This window comes from Corylus avellana, chromosome 10, assembly GCF_965113065.1.
Source record: "Corylus avellana chromosome 10, dhCorAvel1.hap1.2, whole genome shotgun sequence".
NCBI lineage: Eukaryota > Viridiplantae > Streptophyta > Magnoliopsida > Fagales > Betulaceae > Corylus > Corylus avellana.
This window is the reverse complement of record NC_142499.1, coordinates 4,343,236-4,370,114: the sequence shown is the minus strand read 5'-3', so window position 1 is coordinate 4,370,114 and position 26,879 is coordinate 4,343,236. Positions and strand designations below refer to the sequence as shown.

Sequence of the window (26,879 nt, the reverse complement as noted above, 5' to 3'; positions counted from 1 at the left end):
AAACAAAAAGTAAGAGAGGGAGATTCTATTTTATTAATGTAAAAATCTTGCTATGATCCCAAAAATTTAAGCGGGATGAAACATTAAATTTAATTGTTTAATTAATATTATAATATTTTTCTTCACATATGGGCTTAAGAAAAGTACTAGAGAGCCAAAGAGTATGAGCCAAAATTATTTTCAAACTGATGTAGCAAGAATTTTAAAATGAAAAAAAAAAAAAAAATTCTAAACAAGCGGTCTGGAGTGTTTAAAATTCTTTCCACGTCAGTTTGGAAAGAATTTTGGCTCTTACTCTTTGGCTCTCTAGCACTTCTCTGGGCTTAAACTCCGACTTACAAGTGAAGTCCAACACGCACACATAATATTTAACTGAAATTGAAGATAAACTATATAATCATGATTCAAAATCAAGACCCTCAGTTTTGATACCTGTTGAATTCACATCTAACAAAAAAAGCTTAAACGGATGATAATAACAATGAATTTAATTATTTAATAAATATTTTTCAAGTTAAAACAAGTTTTTTTTTTTTTTTTTTTTAATAATTGTTAGAAACTTTTTTTTTTTTTAAAAAAAGAAAGTTTTGGGTGAGTGGAGAAAAGGGGAAGAACAACTAATACGAGTCGACCAAGTTCTTTTTCTTGATCCCTTTATGATAAAAGAATAATACCCAAAGAGAATTTTGGCCAACTTTTCTCTCTTGCTGTTCATTTGTCTACATTACAAGTCCAAATCAATCATCTTCAACAACCGAGTGAAGTGTAGGATGACACCAATTTCACTAGTCAGCATGCAGTAGGACTTATATATATATATATATATCTTTCTCCTCTCCAAGTTGTTTGTTTTCTAGGATTTGGTAGACTAGAAAATTGGCCTCTCAAGCATAGGCACCGAAAGGTGAGTAAGAAGGGGCCTCACTCCTTTGATTAGTAGCTTTTGATTGTGAATTTGTGAAGATCCAAGAGGGAAAACATTGGCAAATAAAGAAGTTGCCGAACTTTTCATCCCATCTCCCTCTTTACTTTCCTTATCTATTGACAGATACAGACGCATGCAACAAGAAGCAAAAGGCAAAAATGCCATCATTTTCGTATCATCTTTCAACAGAATATAGAATGAAAGCACCCATCAATGTCGTTGCATCAAAGAACCCGCCATTCTGTGTTGTCTTCTCCACTTTTCTCATTCCCCTCCCTTTTTCTTTTTCTTTTCTTTGTTTCCTCTCTTCTCGTGCAATTTAAGAAGAGAAAATACCCTAAAATCTAATGTAACTTCAACTCAATATTACACCCAAACCTCACAACTCATAGCTATAAGTGATATTTACCATGTCAGCATTTGTAAAGATGTTAGAAAAAAGTTGTAATAAGCCAAATATTTTTCCCCAAAATACACAGTATCTAGACAAAATAACCTTAGATTGCTCTCTCTTTCTAAGAAAGTCTCCTAAGCAAAATATGAAGCAAAGGATTTTTTATTTTCAGAATTTGAAGTTCTTTTTCTTTTACCCCTTCAACATCCATATCAGAATCCCCTTCATTTTCAAGAACACACAACAAAACAGAATCTCACCCCTCCCCAAAGTGTAATAAAGATATCAATTTTTGTTGCCCGCCTACTTGTACTAACAGATAAGTTCTATATAAAGTTTTTCACATTATTTACCCAAATTATTAACAATTCAGACACGTAATTGCTATAGAACCCAATCCGTCGATCACACCCAATGAGACCCACGTGAGGACATAATGTGAAAGACATTAAATCAAGAACAGTAGTGATTTTTAGCACACCAGCGTGCTTAAACAGTAAGCACACTGATGTTAAGATATTATAAAATATTATTAAAATAGTATTTGAACAGTATAAAAATAAAATAAAATAATATTTTAACACCGATTTACTGTTTAAGCACGTCAGTGTGCTAAAAATCATTACTCAATCAAGAATAATACTCCATTGTTATCTCTTCGAAGTAAGATCCATTACTCAAAGGCATTAAAGAGTCAACCTCAGAACCGGATTTGTTCTATACAGAGAACCCATATCAATAGATTTTCCCTATCCACATCCCACATAACCCCACTAATAGGATTTGGAATCCACCACAGCTGGGGAGGGCCCCAGGGCATCCTGATAAGCCACTCAGAGAGAGAGAGAGAGAGAGAGAGAGAGAGAGATAAGCGCGATTAACAAAATGAAACCCACAAACGGAAAAGTAACCACATAGAAAGCAGTGAAAAACATAAAAGTTAATGGAGTAAACAAAGCAGTAAGATTTAGCTGAATGTCGCATCATTATAATAGAATAGAATCATCACTTCTTCATAAGCCTATTATCAGTTCACATTTACTGGAACGCTAGTTATTGCCTCCAAGACACATCAGAAACAACATCCTCTGCTCTTTAACGCCAAAAAATTGGACCAGACCAAACATTGTACAGATGAGAACTTAAAGATCTGAGTTTCATTCTAACTGAACATGGTACTCTTGATGGGAAAAAAATGACAGTAATATAATCCTAAAATTTGAAAATATTGGACGCCCAAAAAGGCAAAAACACCTAGACTGGGTTCATTTTTCTGAATGTTGTAACCCAGAGGGATTCTCACCCTATCTAACTTCTATTGTAATGAATGGTGAAAATGAATCTTGTTTTCTTTTTTCTTTTTTTCAAACGACTTTCTCCCTTGCTTTCTTCTTTTGTTACTGTTACCTTCTTCTCACACTCACCGCCAACAAAATCTGGAAAAGGCATATGTTATTTACCAAAACCTTTCTGTTGTTAACTACCTCAGGGCTCAGTGAAAATGATTTCAATTCTGCTGAGCCACAAGATGATCAAGCTGCATTTGTTCAAGCCAAGCTCCCAACACAGCGTGATCGACCGATTCAATTTGGGGGTTCATAGTTGAACCCTCACTGGAGGATGCAGCAGCTGAAACACCTGAGACGTGTGTTCCTAGCTTTTCTTTGACATCAGTTGGAGATTCTTTGACAAGTGACTGAACCCATGATAGATCTGGCTCCTCTCCATTGTTCCCAAGCTCAAATGACGACGACCTGCGGAGCTTACCAAATTCATCTGTACTTACAGCCCAATCTGGCTTCCCATTGGAGGATCCCCATTTTGACCAAGAATTTACAGGGGACCCAACAATGGAAGCAGAGTTGGAGCCAAGTTCCCGTGAGCTGAGGCTGCGAAACTGTTGCTGCTTCTCAATTTGAGCTAACATGGAAACCCGAGAGCTCATTGGCGAGATAGGTTCCACATTTCGCGGAGACATCCTCCCTGAGGATGGAACCCCAAAAGAGGCCTGCAATAAAGGGTGATCAACATTTTTAGGGGAGAAGTTAGTATTGATCGGTGACAACATGCCCTGCTGCTGCTGCTGAAATTGATTGAGGACTGCTGATTTGTGTGTCGGAGAGAAAACAGCTGAAGCCAATGCTTGATCAGTATACCGAGGAGATAAGCTCTCAGCAGAAAATAGATCATCAAGATTTGAAGGGGTTAGGGTTTTAAACCGACCAGAACGGTTCAAAGAATTAGAATTCATAGATGCTTGAGAGATGCAAGCTTCATTGAAGAGCTGCTGTTGTGGCATATCAAAATCTGACAACATATCGAAGTCCTCTACAGGAATGTCTCTTGCATTAAGGGAAGATCTCAATCGACTGGATTGAAAATTGCTTCCTGGTAGATGCAAGGCTGGGACATTTGGTTGGGGCCAAGCTGAGTGGGACATGCCATTAGCTGATGGAGACATGGGTGGAGTGAATGGTGTAGGTGACATGACAGATACCGATGAAGGGGAGCCAGGTAGGAGGCTCATGGCTGCAGCAAAATCCATGGCAGTGGCACCAGAAGTACTTGAGCGAGGAGAGGGAACAGCAGAACCAGTAGAGACATATAATGGACGGAGTTCCTCAGTGGTGTGAGCAAAAAAGCAGACTCTCCTCGCGCAATTGGTACCATCCTTGCAAAGCCGGGTTCGGTATTGAGCAGGGTGCAGCCAGCACTCAAAAACCCCATGAGCATACTCACACATATCTCCACGTCTACAAGCCCCCTTCCGAAAATCAGGACAAGGGACACAGCTATAATGGTACTTCCTGGGATCCCTTCTTCGAGCATTTTCCCCTGGATGAACAAACGGGCACTCAGTCCAATCATGAGAGTAGGCACGTGAACAAGGGCGCACTTTGAATGAATACATTCGGAATTCATCAGTTGAATAGATGCTGTTCTTGATATCAGGAAGAGATGGGTCAACAGGGTATTCTTTCTTCTCTGATGCAGATGGAACAGGGAGATCCCTAAACTTCATCTTTGTTGGTGAAGAAATAAAATCTGAAGCAGATGGGGACCCATTCTCTGGGGAAGATGAAAGAGGTGGAGAATTCGAACTCAAATTGCCCGTTAAGACTGTCAGATTGTGTTCAATGTCAACACCATTAGTTTTAAGGAGATCTTCCAGAGTCGATTTGATATCTTGGAGCTTAGGAGAAACAACGATAACATCAATAGGACGGTGACCATTGGCATCTACCAAGTTTGGATTGGCTCCTGACGCTAAAAGCAAATTCACAGCCTCAACAGCATTTACAGCCCCACCTGAAGCAGCACAGTGAAGGGCAGTGCTTTTATCAAGACTGCAGGGCCGATTTACATCAGCATCTGACAGAGAAATTATCAGCTTCATGACATCAATGCTGCCATATGTAGCAGCAACCATCAGAGGTGTTCTATGCTCATTAACCATCTGCTTTGAGCCCTTCTTCCGACCATACCATAGACCAATCTCATCAATACAGGAAGGATCACGCTCAATAGATCTTTTGAAGCCCTCGATGTCATTGTTAGCTGCAAGTTCAAGCAAACTTGCAAAAGTATCTTCCGTTTGAACAGTCAAGTGGTTCATTTCTACGTTGGAGGTTCTACTTTTGTAATGGAAATAGGAACTGATACCGGAGAAAATCTGGGTTTTAAGGACTCTGATCCACAGCACATACTTTCATTTGCAAGACATCTGAAAACAAATATTAACAACCATAAGAATCATAGTTATGATAAGCATTTATTCAATCCAATAAGCTCCAAAATATAATAGATATATCTGTACGTGAAATCTACGTGTAAACCGCTTGAAAATACTATGTTAGGCTTTCACTAAGTATGAAAAAATTTAATCAGAACCACAAGAAACCAACAGATCTACGACTAGGCCTGTAAGAGTTCATGGATGCGTATGAGGAGGATAGGCAGAAAATAGCGTTTAAATATACAAACCAGTTGTAGATGAGGACTCTGTACCAGTTTTGGACAGTGAAACAATTAAATGAAAAAGAATCCAAGTAAATAAGGTAATCAAATTTCAGTTAGATAATCCGGGAGATGCAGATTATGATTTTAATTTCATACCGAACTCATCCTACAAATGACTTTCAACCAAAAAGATAACAGGGCAAGAAAAACATCCAACCAAGGTACAATAGAGCGCAGAAAATTCAATGGGTGTACTTTTCATAGTGAGTTAGAGAACATCTGAATCCCGGTTTCCGAATTTTCTTGATATATTTTGTTTAGATTCCCCAAACGGTAAGATAAGGTAGATAATTTTACTTTCTTCAGTAGAGTTGACCTAAAAATTTGCTGTTTTCCTCCTAGTTTCTTACAACCGGTATACTCACATTAATTGAAATGAAAGACTACGCCAAAAACAATAGCGGAAAAATGTTCTATATTTGGCTTCTGAGAAATGGCAGAAGAAGTAAAGAAAATGAATTTTTGTAAGGGGGGTGAATAAAGAGAATAAATTTCAACACTTGGGTTTTTCATTGTTTAGGACCCAAGCCAAGACCAAAAACAATGTTTTTGGTTACAAACTAAAGCGACCAAAACAACATAAAAGACAAATTAATATCCTCTATCGACTCCCCGTTTTCTAGGCAACCGGGAAGAGTCAACAAAACCAAAAAAACTAAAAAAACACAAAACACAAAACAAAATACCCAGAATAAAAGAAAATAATCCATCAGACGGTGAGGATCAAAGCAACAATCGCCGCAACCATCTTCTTGCAAGTCATCCAACAGCCATTATCTCCAACAAAATTTTTACTAGAAGAAAAAAAAGAAAAAAAGAAAAGACATTTGGAAAAAGAAATGGAGGAAAAAGAAAAAAATTAATTACGAATAATTAATGAAAACGCATGTGAGAAACAACAATCACAGTCATGGCAACCAATATAATCATAGAGTTTCGAAGCACCGTAGCACGGATCAGACGCACATGAACTCCGATTCGAAGCAAATCTTCAACTACTTTTAGCCAAAACTTTGAAAGTTTGCAAAAACCAAAACAAGGAAATCTCTCTTTAAAAAACAAAATCTTCCTCCATGTGATCAGACACTTTTCCTTACCACACGGATTCAGACCCCTAGAGAGAGAGAGAGAGAAAGAGAGATCGAGTTCAACAACACGAAGCAAAGTCCAAAAGCAATCTATTAGTGTAGAGGTTCTTCTTAGAGCGAATCTTACCAGATTTTTCTTTATTTCCAGTTACGGAAGTAAAACAAGCGCCATTGAGTTGAGTTGTGAAGCAGATCTAAGAGCTTGGAGAGTGAGTGTTTGAAGTCCGAGAAAATCTGCGGGAAATTTTATCGGAGCGAGAAAGTTGTGAGGAAAAGCACAGAGAAACGGAGAGAGCTGCTAGTTCTTCTTCTTTCATCTCCAATTCCTATGTTCGACTTCTTTCTTGGGAAAATAATTAATTAATTAATTAATTAAACTAATTTTAAAAAGAGATTAAGTTATATGCTTTTTTCTTTTTTCTTTTTTTTTTTTAATATTTTGGGTTTGATTATATCGCCCATCCTATCGGAGCAAGAGAAAATCAAAATCAAAAAAAGCAAACGCACTGAGCACGGGTTTGGATATTCCTGTGCTGTACCTTCTACTTTTTTATTGCTCAATAGCATCGCGCCACGTAATACGATGAGGCTAAATAGGTCATTCTGACATAGGTGGTCTAGCTACACACGCAATTGCGGGCTGATGTGGCAAAGACTCGTTGCACCGTTGGTTGTTACATAGAATAGAAAGGAACTACACGAGCCGGACACTCGTGTAATAATTTAACCCCGTGGTTGGGTCAAATTCCATGTAAATTCAACCTAAATTCACTCCAGATGAATGTTAAATTTTCAAAGGTAGCAATATTCCAGTGCATCCTTATTACAGTTTTCATCGGCTTTGTCAAACAAAAAGAGATAGATTAGCCAATGGCAGCGAATGGGTTTCTGACACGTTAGCCTGAGCTGGTTGTCCTGACAAAACAGGTGGAATTAATTAACGCAATCCCACACACACTTTGGAAGTCCCCTCGAAACCGGTGTGGAAGGTGAAAAGGTACGAGGAGCGGGTTAGGGTGACCGGAGGAGCAGGTCGTGCGCGAGGGAGCGAATAAACTGGATTGGAATAAGGTGCTGGCGTCCGCCAATCAGAGAGATCGGGACCGTTGGTTTCAAGAGTACGGAAGCGGACCTGAGGCGCTATTCAATTCTGGTTAATTGTTGGCGTCAAATCACAAGGAGGGGAGGGGGGGAAGAGGGAGAAAAAGCGTGGAGCACCAACGACACAGAAAACGGTGAAATGATAGTTTAATTAATTAAAAAAAGAAAGAGAAAAATTATATAATTGACATCTTCAGGGGAAAAAAATAATAATAATAAATAAAACATATTTTTGTAGCCGCCCCAGTTGACTAAAAAAAAAGTGAAAGAAAATAAAATGTATTAAAACGTGGGGGGTGTTGAGCTTGTGCATCATGCTGGGGACCAAAGAGTGTGGGTCAGACGGGCGAATTATGTTTGGATAAGATGGACCACGGACGGTCGGATCTTAGAGAAAGATTTGGGGAAATCTGGAGTGAAAGATTGACGGTCAGGAAAGGAAAGGGAAAAAGTTTTACGTAGGATTGGGATTGTGGTGGGTTGTTTGGGTTTAAGACACTCTGGTGCCTCGTTCATGTCTTGTTGGATCAATTGGAGTGTAAAGCTCAACTAGTTCGGTGCATGCATGCCTCTCTATATGTTCTTTCCCTTGTCTTTTTCTTTCTTTCCTCAAACTAATAAATAAAAAATAAAATTTAAAAAGTTCTCTTTGGTTTGCTTTTTTTTCTTTTCTTTTCTTTTTTTCACTTTAATTTTTTTTTCTAGCTACTTGAGTCACACGTAAGGTTCTCAATTCTTTATATGATATGAGAAATCATACACGTGATATTCTTAACATAATCCGAATTCGACATATAATATTACAATTGACAATTTTTTATACAGCTCGTAAATATAATATATACCCAACATGTTTAATTAAATAGGTTAGATTAAGGTTGACATTATATAATTTTATGCCAATATCTGAACACGACATAACTCAAACTTGAACACAACTTCCCATTTTCTTGATCTTTTTTACTCAATTGGTGAAGTAATCAATAACCAGATATTTTTCTATTTCGGGAAGATATGAGTTGTTGTTAGTTTAGACTAACTAAAGAAGAAGTTGATCCCATTCAGTAGTTTGATTTTTCATTTGATTGTGTGCTAGAATTTGCCCTTTCTATCTTTATCAATGGATACTAACCGTATCACCAATGTTTCAATGTTTTGTAACTCAAATAATTTCACTAACCAACAAAAAAAAAATGGAGAGGTTTGATTTCAATCAAAATTAGACTATTCATAAATATCTTTAGAGATATATTTGATTTATTTTTCACATTTGCATAGTTAAAGTGATGAAATTAATATTAGGAGAGGTCTTTATTCTAGTTGGTTAAATAAAGGGTAAAATAATTAATTATAAAGTTCGAATTGGAATTTTTAATATTCTTGAATTTAATACTTTGTTAAAGGAAAACATTAAAAAAATAAATAAATAAAAACTAATGTAGAGATTCTATGACTTGTTTGATTCACAGATTGATTGGTTCAATCATTTAGTAGTTAACAATCTAATAATAAATTTTCCCAAAATCATTATAAGGTGTAACAGAATCAAATAACATTTTTATTTTTAGTTTTAGTGGTCATCCAATTTTTGGAACATTGCTGTATTTAGTCCCCTACTAATAAGAATTTCACTTTTTTTTTTAATTTTTGACATTCAAAATAAATTGATTTTTCTCTAAACAAAAATACTTTTGAGATTTTTTTTTGGGGGGGGTATGATAATTTGAAAGTTTTGCCTCATATATGAATGCACATTTTATGAGATTAGGGATTTCAATTATATATATTCTCCAAAATAAAATTAAAAAAAAGTTAAAAAAAAACTGTCTTATTTTTGTTCAAAAAATTTGAACAAGTACTTAAGCTCTTGATTATGCATAGATTACTCACAAGTACGAGCTCAATCCATTTAATGTGTCCCCCCATGATGAGCTCCAACGCCACCTTCTATGTCGGTTTTCGGCCAGCACGCGATCGGCTTCCTTTCGGCTGTCGTTTCCTACTTAGTGTGATTCTCTAGTTTTTTCCCTGTTCTATTGGTTTTCATTTGGTGTTTGTCCGATTTTTTCTATTATGTTTTAGTCCATTTATTTTCCTGTACGATTTATTTCCTGTTTTTTGCTTGTAATAAGGCTTTTTCTCCTCTCGATCTGCATGCGTGATGCCTTCTAGGTTATTTGCTATGGTCCAGACCTTTGGGTTATGGATATGAACATTACCCTGGCTTTCAGATCGAGGAGGAATAGTTTCGGTTGGGGGTTTGTCTACCCTCAGTTCTGAGGAATAAGCACTACCTATACATTAGTTTGAGTCTATTTGGCACAGATCTTTTTTTAATATGAAGATTAGTCATAAGTTAGTAGATTGGTTTTGGGTCTGAAATGTAAAACGTTATTTGTGACGCTTGTAACCTCGTAGCTTTGGCTATAGTTGCTTGTAAGAGTTTTATGTTCATGATGATTTCTATGAATGAGACTCATATGAATTCCTTTTTTTTTAAAAAAAAAAAAAAAAACTCAATCCATTTAATGGTTCTTGTGTTTTATCTCTTGATATCATTTGAAAAGTTTTTCCTTTTCTATCAATTGCCTTGAAAGATTATATTTATAACCATTAATGCATCCCTCTCTTTTAATGGAGAAATATATATATAGTTTTTTTGGGTCGTTCCAACTAGTAAATGTGTATACTTCTTACATTGCTAATTGAGATTCGAGTCTCCTAACTAAACTGATACTTGAATACCCGACAACAAAAATGCTTAAGGTTTACGCAGTATAATCCTAAATAGAGTTTTTCCTCATTTCCAACCAAAAAAAAAAAAAAAAACATATCTCTGGCTGTTTTTTTTTTTTTTTTTTTTTTTTTAAGAGCAACATGGCAACATATTAAAAAAATAGACAAAGGTTGCTCCTATGCATGAGTTGGTGTGGCCTTTGATCATATTAAATTAGAAGATTTTTAATTTTTAAGCACCCTTTTCAGCCTTCAAAGGGTCAATGCACAGGACTATGAATAGCCCCTTGTAGATTCCACAAAAGTTCCAAATTCAATTTTAAAACATGCATGTCTCTTGAGTTTTCTCGTATTGAAATATTTGTGAGCATTTTGGTGATCAAAGTGGAAATCCTGCGTGTACGTGTCGTGTCGTCTTCCCTTCATTTAATCTTAGTATACTTAAGAAGACTACCTTAGTTAATAAGCTATCCTTATTAACAACATTAGAGATAATAATTAATAAATTGTTATTGTACTAATATTGATTCTTGAAAGTGATTTATTTTTGTTAGTCATTTAATTCAACAATAAAAAATGTTGACAAAAAGAAAAAGAAAACAGAATTCTTTCTGTCATCGTAAATTTCGAACTGCCAAGGCAACACCTGGCTAGATAAACGACAATAATTTTTAGATTTATTAATTAATTTTCTCAGGGTTTTCTTAGGAGAGGCTCATCTGTTTACTTGCCACTTGCCCAAAGGAAAAAAGTTTATTTATTTATTTAGTTGATGCAACTTTTTTAAGCATATGTGTTAGAACTAGTGGCTCATATTAATACTAGTAGAAGGCCAAGTAGACGAGAGTGGAGTGAACAGCGACGTTTACAAAGCGGGATTTCCTTAATAAGTTCGTACAAGTAGGGTTTAGGATTTTTTTTTTTTTTTTTTTTTATATATATATATATATGTATGATATAACCATGAATCAATAAAAGTAAAAAAATACAGTCACCTTTATGTGGACGTGGACAAATTGTCGAACCACGTAAATCTGTGTGTCCACTCTCTCTCTCTCTCTTAATTTCTCTCTTTTCGATTTTATATTTTTCATCAATTATTGTGCATGATAAAGTACGTAACTTAATTTAATTTCGTTATATATATAGTATATAAATTAAGCTTTTCCTTAGCTTTTGTGTTAAATAATCACACAATAATAACATTTTGAATAAACCTTAAAATATTGTCCTTGAGGAACTGGCAACTTCCCCAACTGGGCCGATTCATGTAGGTGTTAAATATATATTTAATTCGTTTATTTTTATTATTTTTAATTATTATTAGGATACGTTTTCAATTGGCCTTCTTGTTCCTGAATAATATAATCAACCATGCATCTTTTACTGCTTCAATTATAGCTAATATTCAACCCAAATGAAAGCTTATTTCTTACTACCATACAATATAGATTTATTTTACTGATAAATTCTAAAGTTAGGTTTGAGTCGGCATAAATGTCAGTTTAATAAAATAAAAAACTTTGATTGATGTACTATTGACTCCAAAGCGGTCTAACCAATGTGAGAAATCTCCATACATATTCTTGAGAGTTCGATCAATCATATAATTGATGTACGATTGATCAAAGATGCACAACAAGCAAGTGACATACTTTTTTGGGCTTGGTTGGTTCTCAAAATGATTTTTCTTTTGAATAGTTCTTTAAAAGTTTTCGCTTCGTGGTCAAAATCTTTTTGTAGATTTGTTTCATGCTTTTTTGGATTTTGGTCATTATAACTATGATGTTTTGGTTGAAAATTTATAGCCTGAATTCTAAGAGATAACATTGAGATTTTCTCTTATAAGTAAAAGATTGGGGCTAATCACGACTTTTCAGAATAGATGATTGATTCTATTGAATTTTGTATAATCTTCCTAAATTCTTGATTATGTAAGCACCATTAGCTACTAACTTCTTGTTAAAAGCCACTTAAATTGTACATTAGTGCATGTTTGCGAGTGTGTTTGAGAAATAGAGCTTTGATGTCAAAAAGTAATTTTTTACAAAAGCTTTATTTTTAAGTTTTTGCTAAAAGTGCGTTTTGACCTTTTTTTTTTCTTTTTTTCTTTTTTTAACTTTTTGGACCCTTAAAAGCGTTTTCAATTTTTTTTACCAAACGGAGACCTTTTTTTTTTTTTTTTTTTTTTCAAACGGACTTTTGAGTGTTAAACGCACTTTTATGTATCTCAAACACACACCCAAATAAGCCCTTAGGGCATGTTTGAGATTACGTTTGAGAAATAGAGCTTTGAAATAAAAAAAAGTTTTTAGACAAAAACTTCATTTTTAAGCTTTTACAAAAAATGCGTTTTGGCCATTTTTAAGCTTTTTGAACCCTTAAAAGCGCTTTCAATTTATTTTACCAAACGGATACTTTTGTCTATAAACGGACTTTTTGAACGTTAGAAACTTTTTTAGGCCCCTCAAACACACACACAAACAAACCCTTAGTCTATAAAGAGACCAATAATAAAAGTTATTTGTATACCAATTTCACACAAGCTGACATAATGTATTTTAAGTAACTTTTCATATTATATACCAAAAAAATAATTTGAAAATACGTCACGTTAATTACCGTGAAATATGTACTTACATTATAAGTGCGAAGAATAACATTGCTCAACCCTAAAACACTCTTTTTCAATGAATAGGGCATAATGTGTGTCTCTCTCACAGTCTCACTCTCAAAGTTGAAAAATCAAAAAAGCACCCATTCTCGTTGACAAACTCATTCACTTGCATGGATTATATATACCAACTTTAATGTGTATGGTCCCCAAAAAGCTTTTTCAGATTTAGGGTTTGTAGAATCGTAGGGCTAAGATTGCACCCTTTTAAAGTGCCCTTTTTATGGGCCGAGGGATGGGAAATTGGACATGCTCACTACTTGACATTTCCATTTGGTTCAACTCTTATCTACCAACACCTTCTTATTCTACGAAGTTGACATCCAAATATGGCCAGCCGAATTGGCTCCCTATTCTAGGGACCAAAGTGGGGCCAACCGTACGATTGGTGACACTTGTCATGGTCCTAATGCATCGACGGTTTGCATCGATGACAAGATTTGTTCTGTCTTCCATGTTTGGGTTTAGGACATATTGGAAAATCGAATACCACATATACTTTACTTCCGCTCATATTTCTGACGTACGTCGCAATAAAAATTGTCATTTATATTTAAAAATTATTTAACTTTTTTGAATTATTGTCACTTTTACAATTTTCTCCATAAATTTCAAAACTCTTTATTGTATATCCTATTCAATTTTTTTTCTTCCAATTTCACCCATCATTAGGATTTTCGTTAAATCTTTTAAAATACCCTTTTATATATATATATATATTAGTTTTCAAATGAACTGTAAATTAGTGATGGATGGAGAAAGTTGCACCCGCAGCTGCAGCAGAGCAATTGAGACTTTTCGGGTATATTTATGAGGCAGCCCAGTAAACTGATGGAGAGTTTTTGTGGGGGGAAAATGACTCTTCAGAATCCTCATTGGGACAACTCTAGCAATAAGTCTACACTGGACTGACAATGGGAGACTCTAATTTAGGTGTGCCATGCATTTTGGTAACCAAACTATCTTCCATGGAAGAACAAGTCTTCTGTCGTCAGAGCTTTTGGCAATGCAGTTTTTTTATTTTTTTATTATTTATTATTTATATTTTAAATTAGGTGACACTATAGACATGTAGGCATAAGAAGGGGGAGGGAGAATTCGTACTAGTGACTTCCGCTTCATGAGGCATAGTCTCCATCCAATTGAGCTACCTATTGGGACGGGTTTAAGTTGTTTCTACTTACTAGCCACTTACCCAAAAAAAAAAACATTAATTTGTAGTGATGATTGTAGGCAAACATTAAGTTGAAGGGTTGGAGCCCAATACATTTTACCTCAAAAAAATAAACCAACATTAATTTGGATCGGCGGGCCTACATCATAGCCAATCAGTATCAGTGAATGTTGTGGGCCCCAGTTAACCGAAACTTCAGATTATCTCAAAAGGCCCACAATCGGGCCACGCTCAATATGCATTTTTTTCCGAGTTTGGGGTCGACGCCGTAATGATAGAGTGGGCCTCCTGGGCCTTCGTTTTCAGTCGGCTCCACAAATTAGGATTAAAAAGGCCCGTGAAGGTCGGGTTTGTTAACCTTAAAAGCTTCAAAACTATTACCATGCATATATGTCATGAGAAAATCATTCTTATATATAGAAGCCAAAGGTCTCACACATTAAAACTGTCATAATATAATTTAAATGCTATGACAGTTTTTTTGGGTTTGACATGGCTTTTTATTTATTTTTTTGACATGTTCACACAAGGGATGGGGAATTCGAACTAGTGACCTCCGCTTCATGAGGCGTGGTCCACAGCCAATTAATCATTTGATCTACTCTTTAGGGACATGTTGTGTTTTTTTTTTTGGGTCAAAGGAATATGACAACATATTAAAAAATAAACAAAGGTTGCTCTACATGACCTGGGGAATGCCTTTGATCATATTGAAAGTTAAGAAAAATAAAATAAATAAATAAAAACTTGAAAATAGTCATCTATCGGTCCAAAAATGAATAAATAAATGTATAGACATATAGAGTAAGTAGGTTTTCTTTTTTAAGCATAAGAATTCTTCTTTTGCCACATTGGCTTAATTTGGTTGGAAAAGCAAACCAACGCGTTAATGAATCATGTTTTGGTAAAGGCAGCAGGAAATAGTGAAAACAACTTTTAATGCTTCGAGCCATGTTTCACAACATGCTTCAAAAGTCTTGTGTTTTTTTTTTTTTTTTTTTTTCTCAAGCATTGGAAACACTTTTCATCTAACCAGTTACTAAATAAAACATTTTTTAAAGAGCAAAACTTAAAATGATTTTTATATATAATATGTTTTAGAAAACAATTTTACACCTTTTTATAGGAGCATTTAATAAAAAAAAAAATGCTTGTGTTTTCATATATGGAGGTTAACTTGTTACTCATAAAAAAGAAAAGAAAAAAAATAGAGTAATGATATATATCACATTTTAATTTTATAATGCTAACATGGTAGGCTAAACCAACCTTTTATTTTTTTAAATAGCAACTGATTTAAAAATTGATTAGAATTGACATGTTAACATTGTAGAATAGTTATGAGATAAAAATGTAATTTATAGTTTCTAGTATTACTCTAAAAAAAAAAAAAAATTAAAAACTTCAATTAAAATATATATATATATATTGCCATGCAGCTAATCTCATTGAAGAAGTGGGGGTGGCGACGCCGTCACCTCAAAGGAAGAAAGAAAATGTCGTACAACCACATGTTAAGGATATCTCCTGCACATGTGGTAACTCACACGAATCATGGCACAAGTCTGTTAAAATGTTGATTAAGTAATTAAATTGTGATTTATCAAAGTCAACAATTCCTCGTAATGGCAATGTCTCTCTTGCAAATCACAAGAATTGCAAAAGTACCCAACTACGAAACAATGTTCATAATGGAAAGTTGTAATATTTTTTTGGCATCTTTGATTGATTATTGGAATGATCATTTGAATTCAAGAATTATATATACTACTCCATACCTCAAGCTACGATTGAGCTGAGGAAAGCAATTTCTCCATACCTAACATGATAATTGAAGAAGGTGGCCACTCTTGATATTTTTGGTTGCATGTGTTATGTTTTGAAAACACAAAACACTACAAATTTATCAAATAAATTATTATTATTTTTTGAATCCCACCGATAACACTTTTTAAATTCCATAAAAAACATTTATTAATTTTCACCTCAAAACATAATACAAAAGATAAATGATATATACTTGAGTAATATTGCTACAAGTCACTCTTGTCTCTCTCCAAGAATGACGTGACCCTTAAATTACCATTGAGTTTGTAATTGATAATTATTATATTTTAATTAAATTGTGATTTTAAAAGACACCTCATTTTTTAAAAAATTACAAAAATAACACAAAAGGGACTTCTAGAATTACTCATATATATACTTACACTGCTTGTTACATAAGTAATTCTAGAAGTCCATTTTGTGTCTTTCTAAAAGTGATGTGACTTTTAAAATCACCATTTGATCTCAATCACAAGTATAATGGTAATTTTAAGAGCCACATCATTTTTGGAGGGACACAAGAATTGGTCTTTATCAAATTCTCACATAATTTGATCACTCATGTAGGTTTTAATCTTGGTTTTTGTGTTCACATGATCATATTTGATTGATCCTTAATGATTAAAGAGTAGAAAAATTAAGAAACCCTAAACTTAATTACCACCCAGGATATGTACGTGCACCAATAATTTCTAAGTACTAATTAGTTTTGAAATACTTCTTTAAAATTTTGAATAAGATTCAAGGAATTCATGCCAATTTTTTTGACCGGGATCTTCTGTAATTAGTTGTTTTGGTTGCACCGCAATCAGACTCGTAATTATAAGAAGTTTCCAATACAATTTACCTGTTTAAATAGGTCGGCTCGATCGAGAATCTCTAATAATCGTGGTGGAATAAATTATAACCTAAATAGGATTGCAGCCAATCCGAACCCGACTCCCGTTCATTGAGTAGAAAGAAAGATAAAGACAATAATTGCTTTAAATGAGCATGCTCTCACTTTTGGTGTTTAAAAACAATGATTTAAGTAGCATTTTCTTGTTTAACGCCCACAAAAGCAATAGGATCTCTAGAACAGGTTGATAATGTGGCTTCATAGCACCTATTAATGCTTATTGCACCTAAGAAATTACAAATGCATAATTGACTTGAAGTCTCAAAATTGATCATCGCGTCTGCTAAAACTTCTAGTCAAAATGACTTTTGATTCATCTTGTGTCAATGCTGATGTCAATTACAAAATTATGAATGCTTACATTTGACGATAGCTTGATCTAAAAGTTGGCATTGTTTGGCAAATGACTCTTTTCATATTTTCATTTCTTTCCATTAAGATAAGAGTTACAAGAACTCAAGAGACAATAATTATAATAATTATAATAACTCAAGTGACAAGAGTTGCAAAATGGTTACTACTAATATAAAAGTAAAAGAAACATGTAACGTTCAGACTATTTCTTTATAAGTGAAGTTTTATATACAATCAAATGATTAAGGAAAGATGTAGCCAATAAAAATTTTTAATGTGCGGTACAGGCCAAAGGCCAAATGATCTTAATTCTGGTCCATCATTCATTCTACTAACTTTAGATTCTCAAATCTCACACTCCCAATAGTAGTGAACATATTTTCAAAACTACTATCAAACAATTTTTTTTTTTTTTTTTTTTAAAGCTTTTATCTCACAAAAAATTCAAATCTTATTATAGCAAACCCAAAAAGCATTATCAAAGGAACCCAAAGGTTTTTTTTTTTTTTTTTTTTTCTTCTAAATTAGATTGGAGAATTTATTTTATTAGATTGATATATATATTTTTAAAACATGTAATTTTTATATGTATTTTTTAATACAGGACGAACAAAAACTTAAATAAGAATAAGATGAATAATTATATTTTCACAACTTTTTTTATTTTATTTTTTATCATACCCTTTTTTATTATAATTGAAATAGATTACATCAATCCTATAAATGATAATAGAATAAATTAAGGGGAAAAAAAAAAAAAAAAAAAAACCAAAAACTTGCATTGAAATATCATTTTCATAATGGTAATAAATTCTTATAATTGATGATTGTGTCTCGTTGAATATTGTCGTGTAATGTATCACGATCCTTGACAAGATTGTAAGAAGACAAAACAGACACTACGTAACAATGTCTTCCCCTAATCTAATAGAAGATAATTGCGACAACATCACCAATAATATTTGACCCGTGTGTTAACATGCTACAATTTTATTGACTCCCTTCTCTTTCAAAAAACTAAACTGTTTTGTAACTTTTGTTATCCCAGATTTAAATCTATAAATCTTTTTATAGATGAAGCCAAAATTTGCTGGGCATTATCTTTCTCACTTTGAGATACAAAATTTGAGGGAAAGTTTTATTTAATTATCTCTTTCTAATTACCACAAAAAAAAAATTTGAGAATAATAAGGGAAAAAAGAGAGAAGGAAATGGTAGGTTAGGGGACATTATAAAAATTGAAAATATTAGTAAGGACATTACAAATAAATTGGTAGAGGAATGGTTGGCTTACAAAATATTTTATAAAAGAAATTTTTACAAAGTGATGTGGTATAACATGACGGAGAAGAAAATAAATTCAATTTTTGATAAAATCAATCATATTGTGTTACATCACTTTATAAGATTTTTATTTTTATTTTTTTGTAAAATATTTTGTAAGTCCAATAGGGGTGCAAACGAGCCAAGTTTAAGTGAGTTTCTTTTTGTTTGGGCTCGGCTCGTTTACATTTTACTCGAGCTCGAACTCGAACTGAGCTCAAGGACGAACCAAAAAATCGAGCTCGAGCTCATAATAAGTCGAGTCGAGCCGAGCTAGCTCTCTTATATTTTATTTTATTTTATTTTTTATTTATTATAAATTTAAACTTCAAATACTCTTAAACGGTTCAAGAAACCAGCTTGCATATGAGTATTTGCTTAACCTAGTTAATCAAGTATGGAGCTTAAGTTAATACAACAAGACACTTGGTTTCGAAAATAGAGGATATGGATCATTTTATAATAAAATGATGCTATTAGGAAGGGAAAAAAAAAAAAATCAATTTTTAATATTAATATGAGCAATTATGTGAACAACTATCAATTCGAGTCTTATATGAGCTGTTCATGAGCCTAACCGAACCAAGCTTCCTTTGTTTAATATTCGAGCTAATATTTGTGTTCATGAAACGCCTCATTTAATAATCGAGTTGAGCTCGAGCTCACTCAAAAAGGCTTCGCTCACTTAACACCCTTAAAGCCCAACATATCTCAAACTGGTAATAAAAGGAGGAGATAGTTTTTTCAAAAAAAATTGACAAATGGGTCATTTTTCTGTTTAATAATATTAATATCTCACTATATATAAATTAAGAGTTGATTAGGAAAATGAGATAATATATAATATAAGAAAATTGTGATTTCCAGCTTCTCTAGTTCCCTTTGGATACCCTGTCAGTGCTGTCACGCGTGTGCTCAATTAGATTCGAAGTATATTATATATAATTTGATATGGTCAGCATGAGGCAGTTAAGTAGGTGTAGGTCCATTATTGCAATTGAGAATTGGGGAGCAGGAAAAGGCTACTTTATTGCCTTGCATGCATCGCACGGCCCTTTTACTTAGTTTTAACTTTTGTTCCTTTTGAGAACAAAAGTAGTGCAAAGAAAAAGAGAATCTTCTCACCCTCCTTTTGTTAATGCCTTTGGCTTTGGACAATGGACACTTATCCTCTTCTTTTTAACCACATTTTTCCTTCTTTTATTTATTTATTTTTTCAAATCTTTCTTTCAAATTTCAATGACAGCTAGCTTGAGTCTCTCTAGGATTTTTTTTTTTTTTTTTTTTTTTTTTTTTTTTTTGAGGTTGGAAGAAGACAATTTAACCTACACCAATCTAAACTAAACTATTGTCATGTGATCCATTAGGTTGATATAAAATTTATCAAATTAAATGTTTGTACTCAAGAAGAAAGAAAAAAAGTTTGTATTTTTCTTCTTTATATTAATTAAAAGTGAGAAGATTACATGTTTGACTATATAATATCATAAATTCCAACCATCATTGCTAGTTTCCTTGTGATGGGGAATGTAGGAGAAGTTGTAGCTGTCTTACTTTCTGTAAAATACAGTCATTGAGCACAAGGGTTGATAATATTATTGTACAATGATACCTCTCTCTTTCTTGGACTTCAACACAACCCAACCACTACCATTATCTCAGATATTTTTGGTTTGCTTTGTTCCTTAATCACCAGGTCAGTTTCCGGGGTTCACATAAGTGCGAATTTTTGCGCCGACAAATTAGCTAAATGAGCCGCTTTATTCAGATTTTCTAGAAACGTTTTCTTCATAACCTTCATTTTTAGTTAAAATATGATTAATAAACTATTGAATTTTTTGATTAAACTTAATTTATTTCCATACTATGGATGGTTGGTCCCATAATACCCCTCTCACATAAATCCTATGGTGGGGAAGAAACCAATTATGATTTGAAAATATCAATTCCTTTTATAATATAGTTTTTTTTTTGGCATTATTTTCTAACCACAAGCATAGGCATACCAACCTTAACCAGGACAATTTTATTTCCAACCACTTTCACTACTCCTTTCAGTTCACATCATTTATTTACTGATTTACTGCAAAATTTACCCATGATTTACCCCCCCCCCCCCCCCCCCCCCCCCCCAACAACATAATATGTAACATTGGTTTGGAGCGACATCATTGGACGGATATACAAGGTGCAATAGCAGATTTTTAAATGTATTTTTGGTTGCTTGGCAAAACGGTACAAAGCTTAAGGCATTGGTGGAGGAGTGAAGTCCATGTTCTTCCGACATTCTCGAAATTCGAGACAACCTTTTTCCAGAGGCTTATCAGTTATGACCCAGTACGAGAAGATAAACAGAGGAAAAAAGTGAAAGATCCTTCAAAACCCTTTCGTCCTGTGAATTGTGATTGACCCAAGCCTTGCTTTCACACACAGTACCCATTCATTCCACTGTAAACTCCCACTTCTCCGGCGACTCTTGTCTCTCTCAAATCTGGTCTGCCTGCAATATAACTCTCGAGGGGCTTACTATTTTGAGCTCTGAAAGTGATTGCATTTGCCCAGATTGTGTATCCCATTGCCTAATTTTTGGGTCCCATATATGCCTAAGTTTTCAATCCCAGACCCATTTTTCTCAATCCCATTCCCCCTCACACTAAAAGACACACTCTTTTCCTTCTTCCTCTTCCTTTACGGCCCATTTTTTATGTAACCCAATTCCTCGACTGATTTGGTCATAATCATATGGTATTATATTCACCTTTCACTGGTCTCACATGCAAAATATGATGTCCTGGGCCAAAAAATGAGAGCATGTGATATTTCTTGGATGGTCATGGTGGCATCCCACGGCGGCCCTCTTGAATTTCTGGGAATTTGACCGTCTTTTTCAGGTACCAAACACTGAATATTTTTAGTTCCCAGTTGAAATTTGTGGTTTGGGTCATCCTGAATGGTTCTTTCTCTGAGATTGAAGCTTGAAATACCGCCACTTTTTGTACCTAATAAATGTTGAAATATTGTTCAATGTGTTTGATTTTGCATCCATGAGCTATGAGTAATGCTACAAGTGGTCATTGTCTTGAATTTTGTCTGCTTAATGCTTGGTCGTCTTGGAAACCTTGACACTGCCCACTTTTTTTTGAAATTAGGTTCGATGGTTTTAACATTGTCTAAATGAATTATGACTAGCAGTTAAACTGATAGTTTTGTTTCTTTTGTGCATCTCTAAGCTTATTCAGATATGCTGAAACAGGACATGTATATGCTTGAACCCACTTTCCTGCTTTGTATCTCTATTGGGTTTTTGCTGCATTCCCTTGTGGGTGGGCAAATTCCCTTGGATTCACAACTTGCTGTTGCTGAGAACAAATTTTGGTTCTCACCCAGTGGTGATTTTGCACTTGGATTCTTTGACCGTTCGGACCAACCTAACCTGCATAGCATAGGGATCCGTTTCAATTCGGATTCTATTCCTGTTGATCAAAGGAAGGTGGTCTGGGTTGTTGGAGCTGATGTCGCGGTCAGTAACGAGTCTTATTTTCAGCTCAACCAGGAAGGAGAACTGGTTTTGTTTGATTCCTTTAAGGGAGTCACTGTTTGGAGTAGTGACACAAGCAAGTTATCAGTTGTTTCGGCTGATCTTCGTGATGATGGAAATCTTGTTCTACTCAACGGTAAGAAAGATGTTGTTTGGCAAAGTTTCAATACTCCATCGGACACGCTTCTTCCAGGACAGACCTTATCTGTTTCTCAAACGCTACGAGCTGCCAGCAAGAATTCTATGTCTAGTTACTTCACTCTTTATGTGAATGATTCTGCAGGTCAGTTACAACTAAGGTGGGAAAGTCATGTTATTTACTGGACAAGTGGAAATACCATTAGTTCAAACATCACTGTTTTCCTTACCTCTAATGGAGCACTGCAACTCCGCGACCAAAAATCGAAACCTGTTTGGTCTATGTTTGGACAAGATCATAATGACTCTGTAAGGTACCGCTTTCTTAGGTTGGACGTTGATGGTAATCTCCGGTTATACTCATGGGTAGAAGCATCACAGGCTTGGAGGTCGGTCTGGCAAGCTGTTGAGAATCAGTGCAAGGTCTTTGCAACCTGTGGACAATGTGGTATCTGTCTCTTCACTGCAACAGGATCTGAGTGCAAATGTCCGTTTAAGGTTACAACAGACTCTAACTCAAGATGTTTGGTTCCATATCGGCAGGACTGCAAATCAAATTCCAATATGATGATGTATAAGCACACCTATCTATATGGGATATACCCACCGGAGGATTCGGTTAACCAAACTAGCTTACAGCAATGCAAAAGCTTGTGCCTGAATGATCCATTGTGTACAGTTGCAACATTCACAAATGATGGAACTCCACAGTGCCGACTGAAGAAAACTCGGTATGTCACTGGTTATTCAGACCTAAGTTCAGTGTCTTTTGTCAAGACATGTTCAGATCCCTTAGCTGTTAATCCCAATCGCAATGTAACCTCCCCTGCTGCAGGTTCTCAACCCATACAACAGTCTTATAAGTATTGTATTCCTTGTCTAACTGGAGTAGCCTCAGGCACATTTGCTTTGCTTATTGTAATTCAGTTGGGAGTTGGTTTCTTCATCTACCGAAGAAGAACCAGCATTAGGACGAAAGCAACTTTAGCTTACACAGGCTATAACTCAAGGGGTTTAATTGTGTTATCCTTCTCTGAAGTCAAGGATCTTACAGGGAATTTCAAGCACCAAATAGGACCGAAGATGTTCAAAGGTACGCTACCCAACAACCAACCAGTTGCAATCAAAGACCTGAAAGCAAGCATAGAAGAAAGGAAGTTTCGAAGCGTAGTTTCGAAAATGGGAAGCATTCATCACAAAAATCTTGTGAGGTTGGAGGGCTACTGTTGTGAATCAAGTCACAGATTTTTGGTTTATGAATATGCAAAGAATGGTTCGGTGGAGAAATATTTTGAGGATTCTAAATCGAGTAAGAGGCTGGCCTGGAGAAAGAGAGTTGACATATGCTTAAGCGTGGCAAGGGCTGTTTGCTATTTGCACACAGGGTGTAGGGAGTTTGTAAGCCATGGGAATTTGAAATGTGAAAACGTTGTCTTGGATGAAAATTTAGAGGCCAAGGTGACTGAATTTGGGCTTTGGAGAGTAAACAGCGAGGCATCAGACAGTGGATTTTCTGCAGAAAAGGATGTGAAGGATTTTGGGGAGATGGTGTTGAGATTGATCAGTGGGTGTCCAGATGTTGGGGATCTTTGTGAGTGGGCTTATAAGGAATGGATGGAAGGGCAGGGAGAGAATGTAGTAGATAAAGCCATTGATGTAAAAGGTGTAAATTTGGAGGAGCTGGAGCGTGCATTGAGAATCGCATTTTGGTGTCTTCAAAGCAATGAACATATGAGGCCTTCTATGGGAGAGGTGGTGAAGGTGTTAGAAGGTACATTGACAGTTGATCCTCCGCCACCTCCATTTTCCTTCCGACCGCCACCAGAAGCAGAGGAAGAGTCATTGGAGTAATGCTTGGAATCAAAAGAGCCCAGATGAATTTTGTGGGTTATTTGTTGTATTTGTTTAATTCCATTTACCATGTACAGTTTTAGGACTAACATGCAGGAAGATGACAACTTGGTCTGTAGCTGTTTGAGATAGGCATGCCAAACAGCCATGTTCAGTGGAATTTTCGTGTGTTATGTTTAGCAAAACCATGGAAACTTTTTGGATGAGACTTGGGGTATATTCATGTAACCTTCATATTTGCAGTGATGAGAAATTAAGAGTATTCCCAAATCTGTTCGAAAATTCTACCATGTTTTTCTTCTTCTTTTTTTAATGTGCTTGGAATTTCTACATCTGAATTCTTGGTGTATCAGATCAAGTCCTGACTGTTCTGGTAGAATTTGGCAGATCCTTCCAACTTTGTTTTTGCTTGTTTTAAATCTCTCCTCAGCTGCTTCTTTAATCTTTCCTTCAGTGCGGTTCACATGAACACCATCTTCAGGATTTGCTTCATCCTTGCCCTTGAAACTGACCAAAAAGTTCAAAACTAATAAATTTTCAGAAACTCAATCATACCCAATCATATTGTGCCACATCAGTTTGTAAAATTTTTTTTTGTAAAATTTGTTTGTAAGCTTAACACTTTTCGACTGATAAATCTAGAACCAAAAAATTTAAATGATGAAAATAAACAATTGGGTACATAAGAAATTGAAACTGCATTTCTTTCATAATAGTTTTGATTTTGTTCCAAGAATGTAGATTGGAGTGTCTCAATATAGAAATTGTATCTGTCACTATCTTTGCAATAGAGGGTTTCTCTTCCTGGTTTTGGGCATAGTGTTGTCCTCCTCCAATTTTAAAATATTTTTGCTGATGACGGCTGATATCTATTTCTGCCTCCACTTTGAGACCACATTCAGGACTGTTGATTTGTTTTTGTTTTTACTTTTCTTCATGCATTTTGGATTAAATAAACAATGATCCAAGTTGTATCTTTGTCCAGTAAACCTTCTCCCTCCCCATCAACTTGGCAAAAAATCTTCCTTCCGTTACAGATGTAAAAATCTATATCTCTTCGCTGCCCATTTTTCTTTACATTCAAAATTAATGTGTTGACTTTTAGGGAGGAGCTTTATCTGCAAAAGGGATAGAAGACCTCAAAAGTCCACAAGGTCCGAAAGTAAGGAGCGAAAGGAAAACCTCTTTTTAGTAAGGAGAGTATCGGTGATTGTATGTAGAGTATTGAAATTGTGTACTTTAAGCCTTATATATAAGTATGTAGAGCATTCTAGAGTCTTCTGGAGTCGTGGCTCTAGGTTCGTTGGGTCTTGAGCTTCTTCGATAGGTTAAAAATAAGTTTATTTGGATCATTTCTATGCCGTTGGCTTTAGGCGATTCCTAGGTCCTACAACTATGTTTGTGAAAATCTTGAATAGTAATAATAATTTGTTATTTTTAAGTAAAAATAATAAATTTAATCACATAATTAATATTCTAACACTTTTTCTTATATTACAAGATTAAGTTGAACAATATTCACATGTTGCCGTCACAATTGCATAACTTTGGATCCTCTGCAGTTTGCATGATTGTGGGGAGACATCCGCGTAGAATTTCCACAATTTGGCACACAAGTGCCTGGAATATTTCAAAACCTATGACCTCTAGGTAAAGGATTTCAAAGATGAACTCAATAGTGCGGCGGAACTTTGCTCTTGTTCAATAGTGCGGATGAACAAATCTTCTTCTTTTACCTTTCATTTGATACCAAGACATTCAAATTAGGAAGAACAAGTATATATATATATATATATATATATATATATATAATTCCACCGGCATCTTGAAGGCATTTAATATGAACAAACAATGATTGCATCATATAATAATAGGCATCTTAAATTCTCACAATAATCTTTCATGATTATCCCAGTTGTTCTAAAAAATAAATTAATAGAATGGAAAAAAGATTTAGCTTTTAATAAAGAATACTAATGTAATTGATATGATTGTCATTCTGACATAGGCTTGTGGCATATATCCTCCCAGTGGGCTCTGCAATATATATTGTTTCACTTTTTTCCCCGCTTATGATTGTGCCTTTCAGAGTTCAATAGGTATAATTGAAAAAAGCTTCTGCCTACACCATAATTATGACATGTTGTAAAGCAGAAACTTTTCTTTTGGCAGATTCCACCTATTCTGATTGGCAATTCCTATATCCATATAGACTATATATGTATATTTGATTTAAAGTTATATATTAAAAAAGATATTATCTAGTTAAAAGGCAACCTCTCTTTTTTTTTTTCATCATGTATAAAGTGCTATTGTAGGTATTGGCTGGAGCTAGCAAATGGTGGTGCTTCCAAGGAGTACTAGAAGGGAAGTAGTTGGTTTTATCATGTTTAGGATTTTTTCTAATTTATCCAAAAAGGCTTCAATCTTATCAGGATTTGGTAGGGGGTTTTTGAATAAAAATTTTCTTCTAGTGGTAGCAGTTGTTCTCCCTCACCTCACCTCACCTAGCTAGATTTTGGATTTTTCTTGGTATTTGGCAGAAACTTCTGAATCCCTCAAATAGTTTTCCATGAAAGATGAGATAAAATAGTCAAATGGGTGTTTTGGAGGATCTCTGTTGCTCATGACTCTGTCGACAGCTTTGAAGTGTGTATGCTAATTGCTAAACACTAGCTGAGTTTTAGTAGAAGCCAAAAAAGGGTCATTTTCTATATCTACTTTACAATAATAGCTGGTGCAACTTTTCAACTTTTCCTTGGATAAAATCTGCAACCATCTAAGCGCCACCAACAGGCGGGAACATTAATGGAGTTGCCAAGAAGCTTCAAAGAATCA

At 34.8% G+C, this 26,879-nt stretch overlaps 2 protein-coding genes across 3 annotated transcripts; one reads left to right on the top strand and one right to left on the bottom strand.

The window, feature by feature from the left end:
- Window positions 1–2,280: 2,280 nt before the first annotated feature.
- Window positions 2,281–6,761, bottom strand: OXS2 (CCCH-type zinc finger protein with ARM repeat domain-containing protein). The gene is made up of 2 exons (XM_059606634.2): window positions 6,555–6,761; window positions 2,281–5,043 (listed from the first exon to the last, which is right to left on the bottom strand). The coding sequence occupies exon 2, from the start codon at window positions 4,933–4,935 to the stop codon at window positions 2,827–2,829; it is 2,109 nt and encodes a 702-aa protein (XP_059462617.2). The 5' UTR covers window positions 4,936–5,043; window positions 6,555–6,761; the 3' UTR covers window positions 2,281–2,826.
- A 13,976-nt stretch (window positions 6,762–20,737) lies between these two features.
- On the top strand, window positions 20,738–24,326 carry LOC132191834 (curculin-like (mannose-binding) lectin family protein / PAN domain-containing protein). 2 transcript variants are annotated; one of them, XM_059606947.2, is made up of 2 exons: window positions 20,738–21,405; window positions 21,768–24,326. In XM_059606947.2, the coding sequence occupies exon 2, from the start codon at window positions 21,771–21,773 to the stop codon at window positions 24,039–24,041; it is 2,271 nt and encodes a 756-aa protein (XP_059462930.2). In that variant the 5' UTR covers window positions 20,738–21,405; window positions 21,768–21,770; the 3' UTR covers window positions 24,042–24,326. The 2 variants fall into 2 exon arrangements, with proteins under 2 accessions (XP_059462930.2, XP_059462929.2); XM_059606946.2 differs by having other exon boundaries at window positions 21,745–24,326.
- The last annotated feature ends 2,553 nt before the right edge of the window (window positions 24,327–26,879 follow it).